We start from the raw sequence: 13955 nt of genomic DNA on the forward strand, positions 1-13955 counted from the left end.
GTATTCATAATTCTAATTTAAATGAACTAAAAATTTTATTTTATTTATAAACTAAAATAACTAAATATTGTATTGGAAGAAGTGTTTAGTGTTTGAAAGGATTTAGAAAATTTAGACAACTTGTTCAAATATAGTGTTGACATAATATTCTTAAAATTAAAAATATATTAATGAACATTCTTTTTTTCATTTTATGCAAAATCATTTTTTTTCTTTAAATGTTAAGACTTCTCAATTTTATTTTAAATTCCCAAAATCCTCTCTTCCCCCTTCCCTCTGAACTCTCATACAAATACCTTTCTTTTTTAAATTATAAACATATATAAACAAAATTATAAACATACATAAATAATAGGGGCCACGGTTTGGGTTGGGAAACAATAATGCAGAGAATTGCATCTTATTTCTTTCAACACTTTCAGTGACGATTTAAACAAGCCAGCAGACACTTGGGTCACAATCTCATAAGAAATTCTAAAAATAAAATGAAGAATGCATAGCTACTAAACACAATTGTCCAAATGTCCAATAAATAACTTTCTACAAATTACACGGTTCTCTCCAAAAAAATATTGCCCTAGTAATTCTAATAGTTGACCTTTGTCATCGATAACAGGACTACTTGCTACAGAGATATTCAAAGGTGTATAACTTACTTCCTATGATAATCTAATGACAAGAATAGCGCGGGCGAAGGAGGGAAACTGCAGAATAAATTTGAAAAATTACCTGTGGGACTTCAAGATATACTGTACAGAGCTTCCCTTATAATTAGAGTACAATAATAGACACAAAGTAGAGAGAAAGATTAGACCAATACAAGATCCCCTTCTGCTTCTTCTTGTTCCTGTTGTTCTGGCAGTCTTCCTTCCCGATATGGGAGTAGTAATCGCCTGATTTCTTCTGAATTAAGTGTCTCGCACTCTAATAATGCATTTGCCAGCACATGTAATGCCTTCTCATGCTACCAAAATGAAGAAAAATAACAACTAGTTATGATTATTTACATGTCGACCAGTATAGATATCAAATATTGGTGCATAATACAAGATTGCCGACTTTTTTTAAGTGAATTTATGAATCTCAAAAAGTTGCTTTTGATTCTAATTTTCTTATTTTGATAATCCTCCCCTAATGTTCGTTTACGATGTAAATTGACTCATCCTTTTTTTGTGGCACAAATTCAATAGGAATGAGTTCATATTGATTTAAAAACCAACCACGCTTTCACCACAAAAACATGTTTGTGTCTACTAGTTGCTTGACTCATTGAACTAAAGAATTTAGTCAAACTTACTAGTGGGTTGAATAACTCACATGTTAGCATTTTGCACATACATATTCTTTGTGGTACAAGACTTCTAAACAACTAATCAATTACATTTTCTTTGTGTGCATACAAAAGTACCCTTGCATTACCTAAGGCCCCTTAATCCTTATCCTCCAAACATTTTGTAATTTCTTCTCTTTATATCAATGAAAGCAAGAGGTTTCTCTTTTTACACCAAAAAAAACTATATGTACAATAATATTCAACAAACCTTCTTCAGAAGAGCTTTCACGCGATCATATGCATCTCTAAGGAGTTTAACAACCTGCAGAACAGGAAAAGATCAGCTTCAACCATGAATATTATTAGAAGAGCAAATCAATTAATTCAAACATGATTTCAATTGTCAGAAATGTTCAAATAAATTATAGATTTATAATACTTGCCTCTGCATCAATACGTGACTGCATTTCAGAACTTGGTCTTTCCTTTATATGAATTGGTCCGATTGTATCACTCATCCCACAACTTGAAACCTTGTGAAAACAGGTTAAAACACAACATACACAAGCAATGAATGTCAGGCTCATTTTGAAATTAAACTATTAGTAAAAAAAATTCAGCAGAAACTAAGATGTGTCTGGAATTTCAGTTACTACTAATCGATATTCCGAGTAACAATTGAACGACGGACAAAAGGAATACAGAGAAAAAAATTGAATCAATTTTGTAGAGAACTAACAGATGCCACAACTGTACTTGCCACATAACAGGGAGCAGAATATTACCATGTATTGGGCAAGCTCGGTAGCAGATTGAAGATCGCTACTTGCTCCAGTTGTGACATTATCACGACCAAAGATAAGCTCTTCTGCAACTCTTCCTCCCATACAAACATCAAGACGAGCTAACAACTGCTTCTTACTTATTGATGTTTCATCACTTGAGGGAAGCTGAGTAACCATTCCTAAAGCAGATCCACGAGGCATTATTGTTGCCTTGTGAATTGGATGTGCACCGTCGGTGTTAAGAGCAACAATTGCATGGCCGCTCTCATGATAAGCAGTAAGCTGAAATTTTTACAACCATTAATAACATGATTGCGCGTGCATCAATGGATTAATATTTTATTAATCATTAAGAAGTTATTATTTGATAGATAAATACTTACTATTGCAGAGTGATAAAGACAGAAGAACACTTCATAATACCAGCAAAATCCAATTATGCTAAATAAAATATACCGAAAAAGTGCCCAAAAAAATTGATAAAATATTTATTTTGGAGCAACCAGCAGGTCAGATATTACTCTGGGATAATGATTTAAGGTACAGGGAACTTTTTTACAAAAAAGTAAAAACCAATTTACCTACCATATCAACTGAACTCACCAGCTAACAACTGGTTTAGCAACTAACTAATCATTAGATGGACCAATTTCTATTTTCATAAATATGAAAGATTGGTATTTTCTACAAGTATATGGAATGGTCAAGCTGCCAAAATTTTCCTTCCTAGTATTATTAGTATTTTTTATGTTAAGTGCATGTCAATCATAAGACATGTGTTTATTATTATGATCAAAATTTTATGTTTTTAGAGTTTTAGTATACTTGTAATCCTGTTGTAACCTCACAGCATGGGTTTACAACTATAGGGAAAAGTCTGGAATTTTAAGATAATGTAGCAAAGAAGTTCCATATTCAAAAAACTTTAAAAGACAACAATATTTGAAAATGTGGTGGAAACCTATGGTTTACATCAATTGAATAGGACACAGTTCTTAAGTATCAAACTGAATATCCTGACTTATACTGATTCCTACACATACCTTTTTTGACTCGTCTGATATGAACATTGTTTTTCGCTCTGTACCCATAATTATTCTGTCTTTTGCAAACTCCAACTGAGAAGCTGTTAATTTCTCTGCACCTTCAACCGCAGCTTTAATGGCAGCAATGTTCACCAGGTTCGCAAGATCTAGTTTATGTGAATATATAATTACAGAGAACATCATTCAGGGATTTGAATAAGCATATGATTCAAATTGATAGAAATTATGTCATGTCAAATATATTTAAATGAGTAAACTCACCTGCCCCATTGAATCCTGGGGTACCACGAGCTATTGCTTTAATATCAACATTTTCCGCTGTAGGTTTATCTTGCAGGTAGAGTTCCAGTATTTCTTGCCGGCCACGTACATCTGGATTCGGTACAACAATCTGGAATTCAGAATTTGTTAGTCATCTTATCTGCTATATTATATACAGATTAATCGGGTACAGCAACCTGGAATGAAAGAGAAACTGGAAATTACTTTTAACCTATGTTTTGACTTATTTTCCTATGTCTCTTGTTTAGTTTGTTAACTCTTGCGGTATGACTTACTTTAATATTTCTACTGCTCTTCTCTCTTTTCATAAATTCATTTATAGGTGAAACAATAAATATAAAAACTTACATGTCGATCAAATCTACCAGGCCTCGTTAAAGCTGGATCAAGAATATCAGGTAGGTTTGTTGCAGCCATCAATATTATTCCCTACAGCATAAAAATTGATAAATAAGTTTGGAAAAGAAGACAAACAAATTGCAACCTAAGCTGTTCAAAGATACCTCATTCTGCTCAAACCCATCCATTTCAACGAGTAGTTGGTGCAATGTCTTCTTGGTGTGGCCCTCCCACTGTTTCCTGGTTGATCCAACAGCGTCAATTTCATCAATGAAGATAATGCAAGGAGCCTACAAAAGATACAAGAGAAAAAAAGTTCCACAATCAGAAACATGTAACAGTCATGTGTGAAGAGTAAACCATATAGGAGACTATTATGAGAGATCATCAACAAAAAGCAACCGACCTTCTTTTTGGCTGCTTGAAATAAGGACCTTACACGTCGAGCACCAACTCCAACAAACCTGAGCATGAAAAGAAATATGAATCCAATCATCCATAACAGCCAATATAATAAACTTTCCTTGGTGCAATGAAAGTGGCTAAAGTATGCGTACACAAGATACCCCATCCACTGACTTAAGAGTTACAATTTCCAGAAGACACAGATTAAAGTTCAAAATTTTGTTAAGAGATCACATGAAAACATTTTAGCAGCTAATATACCAACATAGAGTGCCACACATCTAAGAGAAATAAGAAATTCTGGAACGTTTATAGCTCATCACAATGTTACATACATTGTAATGTTCAAATTGTCTGGATTTATTCCCTTAGGGCGCACAGACCCACGACAATGAGGGTTTCAAAAATCCAAAAAATAGCCTTAAAATACAGTTTTTAGGGACACTCGGTATCTTGCACACTAAAAAACCCTAAAACTCCATTTCCTTCTCTATTCTGCTAAAACTTTCATTCTAACAAGCAGCCACCGGCAACCCTGCCCTCCTGTTTTGTGTGAATAGAACAGAGACGGCCATGTTAAGGGTGCAATTTTTTTTTATTACCCCCTCCCCTCTCTGTATCATGTTAATTGAGCAGAGTAGGCTTCATTTAGTGTTATTCCTCTCTGCTCAGCCATGGCAAGTTCATCTCAGTCTTGATTCATGATCACCTTTGCTTCCTATTTACTAAAACTTTTATAAGAGTTTTAATATTTAGTTACTTCAAGTCGTAAGTACGACTTAAACTTTGTTTCGTTAACTTTTGTTGGTATTATGTATATGTAGTTATTTGGTTAATTTTACAGTAACTGTGTTTAAAGTGTTAATCATGTAATTTTTCCAAAAATATTCAAATAGGTATCGTTATCCGGGATTGACAACATAGTCGTTAACAATAACTGCCTTTTCATGCACAACTTTTGAAATAACAAAATGTAACCCCGATTCTAGCATAATAACATGTGCCCGCTTCTCAACATAGCCTAGCAAAAAAAGACTTACATCTCCTCAAATTCTGACCCTGCACGGTAGAAAAATGGAACACCAGCTTCTCCAGCAATAGCCTTCAAGGTCCCAGATAAAGCAAACAATCAGATCATATTAATAATAATGAATTTCAATGGATTAATTTATAATGAACATTCCAATAAAGCCTGACTTTAGATATAGCTCAGTGGAATTATGCATAATGTAAAAAATATCAATGTCACAGATGAGAACCAGAGTCCAGATTTAAGTCCTTTCAAGAACTTTCCAAAAATGTCAAAGAATTTAACTGACCTTGGCTAGCAGTGTTTTTCCAGTTCCAGGTGCCCCTGTCAGAAGAATACCCTGAAAAGAGAACCATCTTAGCCTGACTTCATAACAACATATTATGATAACTAAATTGCACTAACTAACAAGCATGAGTTTTTTTATATGCATATAAGGAATCGTGGCATTTTATTTCAAGAAAGGCGAGTTCATCTGCATAGCATGAAATAAAATAAATAAAAGAATACATAATATCATGATGACCAAAGCTTAACATGTTTGTTGGTGTGCACAACAGAATGCATATAGAGATGGACTAAATATGTTATCAGTTCCTAAAAAGTGGTGAGAATAACGACCTAGTTACTAACAATTGAGTACCACTACATGTAAAGTAGAAAGATATATGAACAAAAGCAATAACTAAATTGAAAACAAAAGACCAATAACTTCTGTAGACCTTTGGCAACTTTCCTCCAAGGCGTGTAAATTTAGCTGGATTTCTTAGGTACTCCACAACTTCCTCAAGTTCTTGCTTTGCATCATCACAACCTTTCACATCCTTAAAAGTTTTTACATTCTGCAAAGGGACAGAGAGATAAAGATTGGAATTATGACTACATAACGCATGGCAGAATTTCTGATTTGGTGGTGTATCGTATATGCAAGACCTTCCTTTTCACAAATAAGGAAACTAATATCTCACTGGATAATATTAGATATATTCAAGGACAAATGGGGGTGGTCACATTTTTCAACTTTATTGTTGACTGGTCGATGAAATAGTTAGTGATGGCATGATTAGCAGGGACTATCTTATTCGGATAATAAAATAATTGTTTGAGTATTGCATGTATCATGCTAAGCTATTGTTCATTAACCTATTCATTTACAATCTTCTCATCCAAGATCTCACTGACAGACCAATTTTCATGCTAATACACACCTAAGCTAATCATGTATTTTCCAAAAGAAAGAATAATCTATATGCCCCCATTGTAATATTGTTATAGAAAATAAAAGTTTATCAGTAAAAACAGATTAATGACCTTTTCTGGCATTACTTCCTTGTTTAACTCCTTTGGGGTATAGGAAGAACTAGAACCAACACCTGAAGAACCAATCCCACCCAAGCCTCCAATGTATTTTTGAAGTGCAGCAGAACACATAAACCTGAGAAACATACATTAGGAATACAGATATACAAAAGTCAAATAGTGGATCTTATACATCAGAATGACAAAAAGAGAGAGATAGGGAAATCAGAGGCTCGTACCAGACCAATCCAATAGCTACAGTAAAAAAAATAGTTGAGACAACCTCTGATACAAAACGTGATTTGTATGATACTTTCTGATCAACCTAAAAAATGAGGCAGCTTCATGAGATTCTGAGAAAAACCAAACAATAGAATCTAGGATGCAAATGGAAATTTGAATAATTTATTTCTATAGTATATAATAAGTATAGATTAACCACTCAAAGCATAAAGAAGGTCTTCTGATTAAAAAAATTACCATAACCACATGCAACGGCTGTTTCGCAGATATTCCAGGGTTAAGAAAAGTCTCATCTATGTTACCTGATGCCCGTTGTTTCAACTCTTGCAGCTGAAAATATGTTTTTCATAAGTTTCCACAGAATAATACAAGTAAATTATGAAATAATTATCAAATGAAGATGTTATTATGATCAGAAAAAAGTCCACGTTAACAAGAGGCAAAATTGGAAGAATCAATGGAATGGACAAGAACTATCTTTTAAGTGCATCATAAATTCTATCATGTATTCTAAGATAAGAACACAAATCAAATATTTAGGATCCAGAAGCATATGAAGGAGAAATACTACCTAATAATTTTGTATAGATATGAAAATAATGATTAACCAAATTTTTTAGAAAGAAAACCAGCAAATCTTTTTCCTTATTAGGTTTGCAAATGACATTGATCACCAATGTTATTATGTTATGTACTCCTTTCAAGAAAGAACCAATGTCCTAATATTATGTTCCTGTACTTCTGTCAAGATAGAACCAGTACTCAAAAAATCCATTTAGATCAAGTCCAATTTAATATTTTCTCCCTCTATAGATTTTATTGGTCACCCTGTATCTCTAACTATAAGGTAACCTGCATTCTGTTCACTATGACTACTTCGTCTTCTATTCATTATCTTTCTACATTGCTAAACCACCTTGGGTGAGATTCAATCATCCTCTCAACAGATGTTGTGCTACCCACTACTTTCTCTCATACATTCACTGCCTTCTCATTTTATTAACATTGAGCTTATGCTGCTGGTTTTTAGGAATCAAAACTCAGCACCACACAGCATTACACTTTCAGTGGTTGCATGATAATAGAATTCTTTGAGCTTGAGAAATATTTTCTATCATAATTATTACTTAATAACTTGAAGCATTTTTCCATCTCATTCTCCCAACTTAAATCATATGTCCTGATGTCACCCTAATTTCTCCATCATATTTTCTATCACAATTATCACTTGACAACTTGAAGCATTTTTCCATCTCATTCTCCCAACTTAAATCATGTCCTGAAGTCCCCCTAATTTCTCCATCATATTGGATGATTGTGTCATGAACAACTATCACAAAAGCATAAGCTTAAGGTAAAAACTAGAGCTAGGTCAATGACCTATTACAACAAACAGACATCTGTTAAGCAATTGGATCAAAACAGTCTCACAATACCTACTACACACACACACATATCTTAGACGACTCTTGTGGAAAATAAAACAAAACAGATTCAATTTTGAACAAACTAGATATCAACAAATAGATACAAAACAAAATGCCTAATTGCACTCTACCTACACTAATGAACAATGAAGCACATTAACAAAAGAACAACGAGAACATGAAAATTTTAATTTCAAAGTGATTACCAGGGAAGGAATGCCAGAAGGTTTTCCAGATTCCTTATCAGGAAGATATTCTGCAATAGCATTAGTGACCACTAGTGCTCGAAGATACTCTGCAACTCCTTTGCTGTCCACGGCTCGATCCCTTTCTTCAAATATCTTTATCACAGACTCGGGACTAATATAAATAAATGGAAATGAATATAACAGTGGGCTTATGATTGATCCAGCTCAAGAAGTAGATTTAGAAACCCAGCAGTTAACAATTGTTAAGTTGATTTTAATTTATTTATGTTTTGAATTTTATTATGCTTTTCTAAGATGGTGTGGACAGTGCTATTCACAGCAGATCGCCAAAAAATTCAATATGAGAAATACCGGAGAGCATTACGAGTAAATAGTGGAAGCTGCGCCATGGTTAAAATATAAAATAAATGTACATTAAATAAAGCATGTTGCACAAAAATTAAAAGCTGCATGAACATAAATTAAAAAAGTAGCCGAAACAATACACAAATTCCAATACATAATACTGTAATAGCAGCTCTATACCAGTTTTTTAACAACATTGAAACAATTTGAAGAATTTGTTTAAACCCTCCAATAAATTTTTGGACTTCTCCTATATTAAGGGTTTGTGTTATGAAAACAAAACAAAAAACTCTCCATTCAAGCTGGGGGACTATCATTCCTTTATTTTTCCTTTCTTCCTTATTTTATTTTTACCCAAAACCCTCCCTTCCTCTCCTAAGCTTCCAAACATTGCCAGAGTAAATTGTCTTCAGAAAGGAATCAATCAATGAAGAAAACTGTTTTATTTTTTAGAGCTAGTTTCTCTTCCACTTCTCTTTCTTAGGCTTAGAACCCTAATTTTCATAGTAGCAGTAAAAAACTTCCTAAAAACATATATAGCAACTCTATACGAAAATTGAAAAACAAAAAACCTAAAAAAGAACTAGGTAGTAGTACTATAGTAAACCTAGGTGAACTTTATTTTCCCTAATTTCAATTTTCCCAAGCAAATTGTTGCATTTACTACAATCTTCAACAACACTCAAATCCAAATTTCCAAACACAGTGCAAAATGTAAGATTATCTTCTATCTTATTCATACACTACAATCATTCATATATTCATATCATAAAAAACGACAAAACTTGAAGATGCAAATTCACAAAACCTGTGCTTATTGAGTTCAACAAACAGAGCACTCTGCTTAGCAGCATCCTGGCGATTCACATCGGCTTCAGAAATCAACTTCGCCAACCGCTTCTCCTGCCGCCAAAACGGCCACCAATCAAAAAATTCCGAAAACGCCCTCTCAACACGTTCTCTTGCTCTCACCCAAACTCCAATCAAGAACACCACTATCGGCAATTTCGAGACCTTCTTTTCACTTTCCGAGGCCTCGAGCCTCTCGCTATCAACGCTCTCGAATCGTGATTCGTTTGAATTTGAATCCAACCCCGCAACGGTGTCGTTTTCCGTCGAGTTTACAAGCTCCGCGTCAACGGAATCGGGTTTTGGTTCGGGTAGGGTTGGGTTAGGGTCAGAGTGGGGAGTTGTTGCGTCGGGTTGAAATGTGCAGAGAGGAGGGGGTAGAACGCGCGGGCGGAGGCGCGTGGGGTTGAAGGAGAAGTGGCGGTGAGGTTTATGAGTGGAGTGGTTGGGAAAGAGGAATGGGAAGGGGAGTTTGAAGAGAAGAGAAGTTTGAAGTGTTGCCATGGTTTTCCTTCCCTCTTTGCGGAAGGAAGTGATGTGAGGAAGAACAACAAGCACGTAATGTGAGGTACCTTATCCAACAATGAAATTGGCGCCGGCTTGAGATTTTTGTGTACGTGTGTGAATTTTGAGATTTTATAACAACACAATCACAAGTCTAACTAGGGTGTTATGTATTGATAATTAAGCATTCTAATGCATTGCTAACTATCCTTATTATTATAAACTCTTTTTTTTTCTAAATAAATTTAATATGTCAATAAATTTGACTTTGATTTATATCTCCTAAGAGACTAATTTAAATTAGTTTGATAGAAGTCTCGTGGGTTGTTGTGTAGAATATTATATGTGTGTTCGAAGCTACAATATTCCACTTGTTTATATTTAAATGATGAATTTTAGATATTAAGCTACTTGATAAAAAAAATAGTTTATAGAAAATAAGTTTGTTGTTGGAATTAAACTCCAATCTTGGAGATAATCTGAATCAACCTTGATGAACAAGAATCAATCTTTTTGATTGATTGTCTCTCGTTCTTCACTTGTCACTTGAGTGATTCAATCACATATTGGTTGCAATATGATTTTGTCGCACAAAGATTTGAAAAGAGAAGGTAATTTGAGAGAGAAAGAGAGAAAGATTAAAATTAGGTTTGGGGAGAAAAGAATATGATTTTATTCAATTCTATCTGAATTTTCACTTACTACTACTTTACAAATAAGGGTGTCGCCCTATTTATAGCTGAAATTACTTACACACCAGATAATATAACTAACTCAACTATTACACAAAACAAATAGTAAGTTCAACTTTGTCGGAGTTAGATCCTTCGACAACTACAAATTATCTTCGACTTTGACTCTGTTGAATTCTTAACATAAAGAATTACATATTTAACACACCACCTATATCATCGTGTTTAAGCTATTTACATTCATCATAGTTCTCAGACTCTTGAATAATTATGCTTACATAACCTTCGTCATGATGTCTGCAATCTGATTTTCAGTTCTATAGTACTCCAAGTTCAGCTTCCTATTTACTACTTGCTCTCGAAGATAACGGAACATCATCTTGATGTGTTTGTTTCTTCCATTTGTTATTGGATTCTTCGCTATATTGATAGCAGACATATTGTCGATCTTCATGGTAATTTCCCCATGATTCTTCCTAGTAATTTCTTCGATCAGATTCACCATCCATGTTGTTTGACACGCACAAAGAGAGACAGTTATGTATTTAGCCTCACAAGATGATAATGCTACAATGGGTTCATTTCTTGAACTCCAAGCAATTTGTGCACGACATATCATAAACACATAACCAGATGTGGATTTTCTATCCTCAACATCACCACACCAACTCGAGTTAGTGTAATCCACTAATTTGTATTTTATTTCTTTCATCTGATGCAGGAAACAAAATCCCATTGTCGAGTGTTCCTTTGAGATGCCTTAGTATCCTTTTTGTGGCTACAAGGTGTGATACCTCTAAAACAGGCCTTGTGTGACAAATGTATCTTAATGATCAAATGAGTCTTCTATATTGTGTTAGATCATCTTCATCTGAGTCTTTCGTCAGCTACAATCTTGTTTCCGTTGGTGTTGAGATTGCATTGCATTCTTCCATCTCAAATCTTTTAAGTATCTCACTTGCATATCTTCTTTTGTGCATCATCATACATTTACTACTCTTGTTGAATTTGATACCAAGGAAGTATGAAATGTTGTCTAGGTCAGACATTTCGAACTTCTTGCTCATATCACCTTTGAAGTTTTCGATCTCTTTCTTGCAGCTACCTGTTATCAACGGGTAATCAGCATAGAGACATAGTATAATTAGTTCACTCTTGCTTCTTCTGACATATACTCTATGCTCAGTTGTGCACTTTATAAACGTATAAACTCGTTCTCCATTAGAAAGCCATCTATCTTCTTATTCCAAGCTCTTGGAGCTTGTTTGAGTCCATACAAGGCTTTATGCAACCTATATACCTTGCTTTCTTGGCCTTACTTCACAAAACCAATTGGTTGTGCTACATAAACCTCTTCATCCAAGGGGGAAGTCAGAAATGCATATTTTACATTCATCTAACACATATACCAGTTGTTTATGTTTGCTAGACCAACAACCAATCTGATTAATTCGGTCATAGCAACGGGTGCAAAGACTTCATTAAAGTTGATTCCTTCCTTCTGAAGAAATCCTTTGGCTACAAGTCTTGTTTTGCATCTAGTTACTTCTCCTATTGGATTCAACTTTACTTTGTACACCCACTTCACATTAATTTCTTTATTGCCTTATGGCAATTCAACTAATGACCAAGTTTTATTTACTTATATGGACTTCAATTCCTTCTTCATTACTTGCATCTACTTTGAGTCTTTTAATGCCTCGGTTACATTGACTAGCTCGGTGCCTTCATAAAAAGCATACTGGAAAAGTTCACCTTCATCAATGACCATATCATCTGATGTAATCACACATTTTTGCAACCTTGTTGACATGTTTCTTGTTCTTTGAGGTTTACTTGTGATTGCTTGACCTTTGAATTCCTCTTGTCGAACTCCTATGTCAGCTTCACTAGCTAGTTCATCACATATAATTCTCACTGAATCTTTCTTGACATTGTCTTTCCAATCCCACTCATTTATCTCATTTATGATCATGTCTCTGGTGATCACAACTTGTTTGTTCAAGGGATTTAATAACTTGTATCCACCAGTCAAGTGATATCCTATCATGATCATCTGACTTGACTTATCATCAAGTTTTCTTCACAACTGATCAGGCACATATCTATGTGTTATAGATACAAACACCTCCAAATGACTTAAGTTAGGCTTGACACTAGGTGAACATTTTTTTGGTGTGATTCCTTCTAGCTTCTTAGTTAGACATTTGTTCAAGATATATGTTGCAATCGACATAGCATCACCCCATAACTCATTAGGTAAGTGTTTGCCTCTTAGCATACTCCTCGCCATGTTCATGATGATTCTATTTTTCCTCTCTGCAGTTCCATTTTGTTGTTGAGTGTATGGTGGCACGACCTTATGCATAATCCCTTATTTCACACACAAAATAACAAAATAATTGGAAACATACTCTTCACCACCATCAGTTCTCGGTGTCTTGAGTTTTCGACCACTTTGTTTATCCACCATATATTTAAACTTTGTGAACACCTCAAGCACATCACTTTTCTTCATGATTTGGTATGTCGACGGTTTTCAACTGAAATTGTCTATGAATGTGACAAAGTATTTGTTAGCTCCAATCGAATCCACTTGGATAGGACTACACACATCAAAGTATATCACTTCAAGAATTGCCTTTAACTTACTTCATGCATCATTACTGAAGTTATTCTCATGTTGCTTTGCTTGAACACATTTTTCGCACACTTCATTTGGAATGTCAATTTCTAGTAATCCTAAAATCGTGTTTCTTCTCTTTAGATTTATGATGTCATTAAAGTTGATATGGCCAAGTTTGTAGTACCATAGTCAATCATCTCTGTTAGCTGTAGTTGACAGACATTTGTGTTCCATCACACTAAGTTCAACCTTGAAGGTTATGTTCTGAGACATAGGTGCGTTCAAGATTAACATACCACCTGAGTCGAGAACTCTCATCATCTTATATTTGATCAAAACTTTGTAATTCTTCTCGATCAGTTGCCTTATGCTGAGAAATTTGTTTTTCATGCCTAGTATGTACAATACATTAGAATTTACTGACTTTTTCCCATGTTTCCTCATGATCATAACATCACTAATACCTTTAGCAATCAGGGTATTGTCATTTGTGAATTTCACCTTGTTCTTCATCGAGGGACTTATGTTGACAAATCAATCTTTCCTTCCAATCATGTGTGATGAGCAGCCTGAGTCTAAGTATCATTGGTCCTTGAGTATT

At 34.5% G+C, this 13955-nt stretch overlaps 1 protein-coding gene across 1 annotated transcript; it reads right to left on the reverse strand.

Moving 5' to 3' along the window:
- Positions 1 to 504: 504 nt before the first annotated feature.
- Positions 505 to 10181, reverse strand: LOC127098630 (ATP-dependent zinc metalloprotease FTSH 11, chloroplastic/mitochondrial). Its single transcript, XM_051037274.1, has 17 exons — positions 9492 to 10181; positions 8336 to 8489; positions 6940 to 7032; positions 6699 to 6784; positions 6472 to 6595; positions 5883 to 6002; positions 5450 to 5500; positions 5171 to 5232; positions 4132 to 4189; positions 3890 to 4015; positions 3735 to 3815; positions 3366 to 3495; positions 3102 to 3250; positions 2059 to 2340; positions 1717 to 1806; positions 1542 to 1595; positions 505 to 964 (listed from the first exon to the last, which is right to left on the reverse strand). Exons 1-17 carry the CDS (start codon positions 10034 to 10036, stop codon positions 809 to 811), a joined length of 2361 nt encoding a protein of 786 aa, XP_050893231.1. The 5' UTR covers positions 10037 to 10181; the 3' UTR covers positions 505 to 808.
- Positions 10182 to 13955: the final 3774 nt, after the last annotated feature.

The sequence above is a fragment of the Lathyrus oleraceus genome, chromosome 6, assembly GCF_024323335.1.
Source record: "Lathyrus oleraceus cultivar Zhongwan6 chromosome 6, CAAS_Psat_ZW6_1.0, whole genome shotgun sequence".
NCBI lineage: Eukaryota > Viridiplantae > Streptophyta > Magnoliopsida > Fabales > Fabaceae > Lathyrus > Lathyrus oleraceus.

What these genes read in the sequence shown, in the direction of transcription:
- LOC127098630 (XM_051037274.1), bottom strand. Translation starts at nt 10,036, where the DNA reads ATGGCAACACTTCAAACTTCTCTTCTCTTCAAACTCCCCTTCCCATTC. An exon ending in GAAAAACACTGCTAGCCAAG is followed by an intron (nt 5,233 to 5,449) that starts GTCAGTTAAATT and finishes GGGACCTTGAAG; the next exon opens with GCTATTGCTGGAGAAGCTGG. An exon ending in CCCAGGATTCAATGGGGCAG is followed by an intron (nt 3,251 to 3,365) that starts GTGAGTTTACTC and finishes CACATAAACTAG; the next exon opens with ATCTTGCGAACCTGGTGAAC.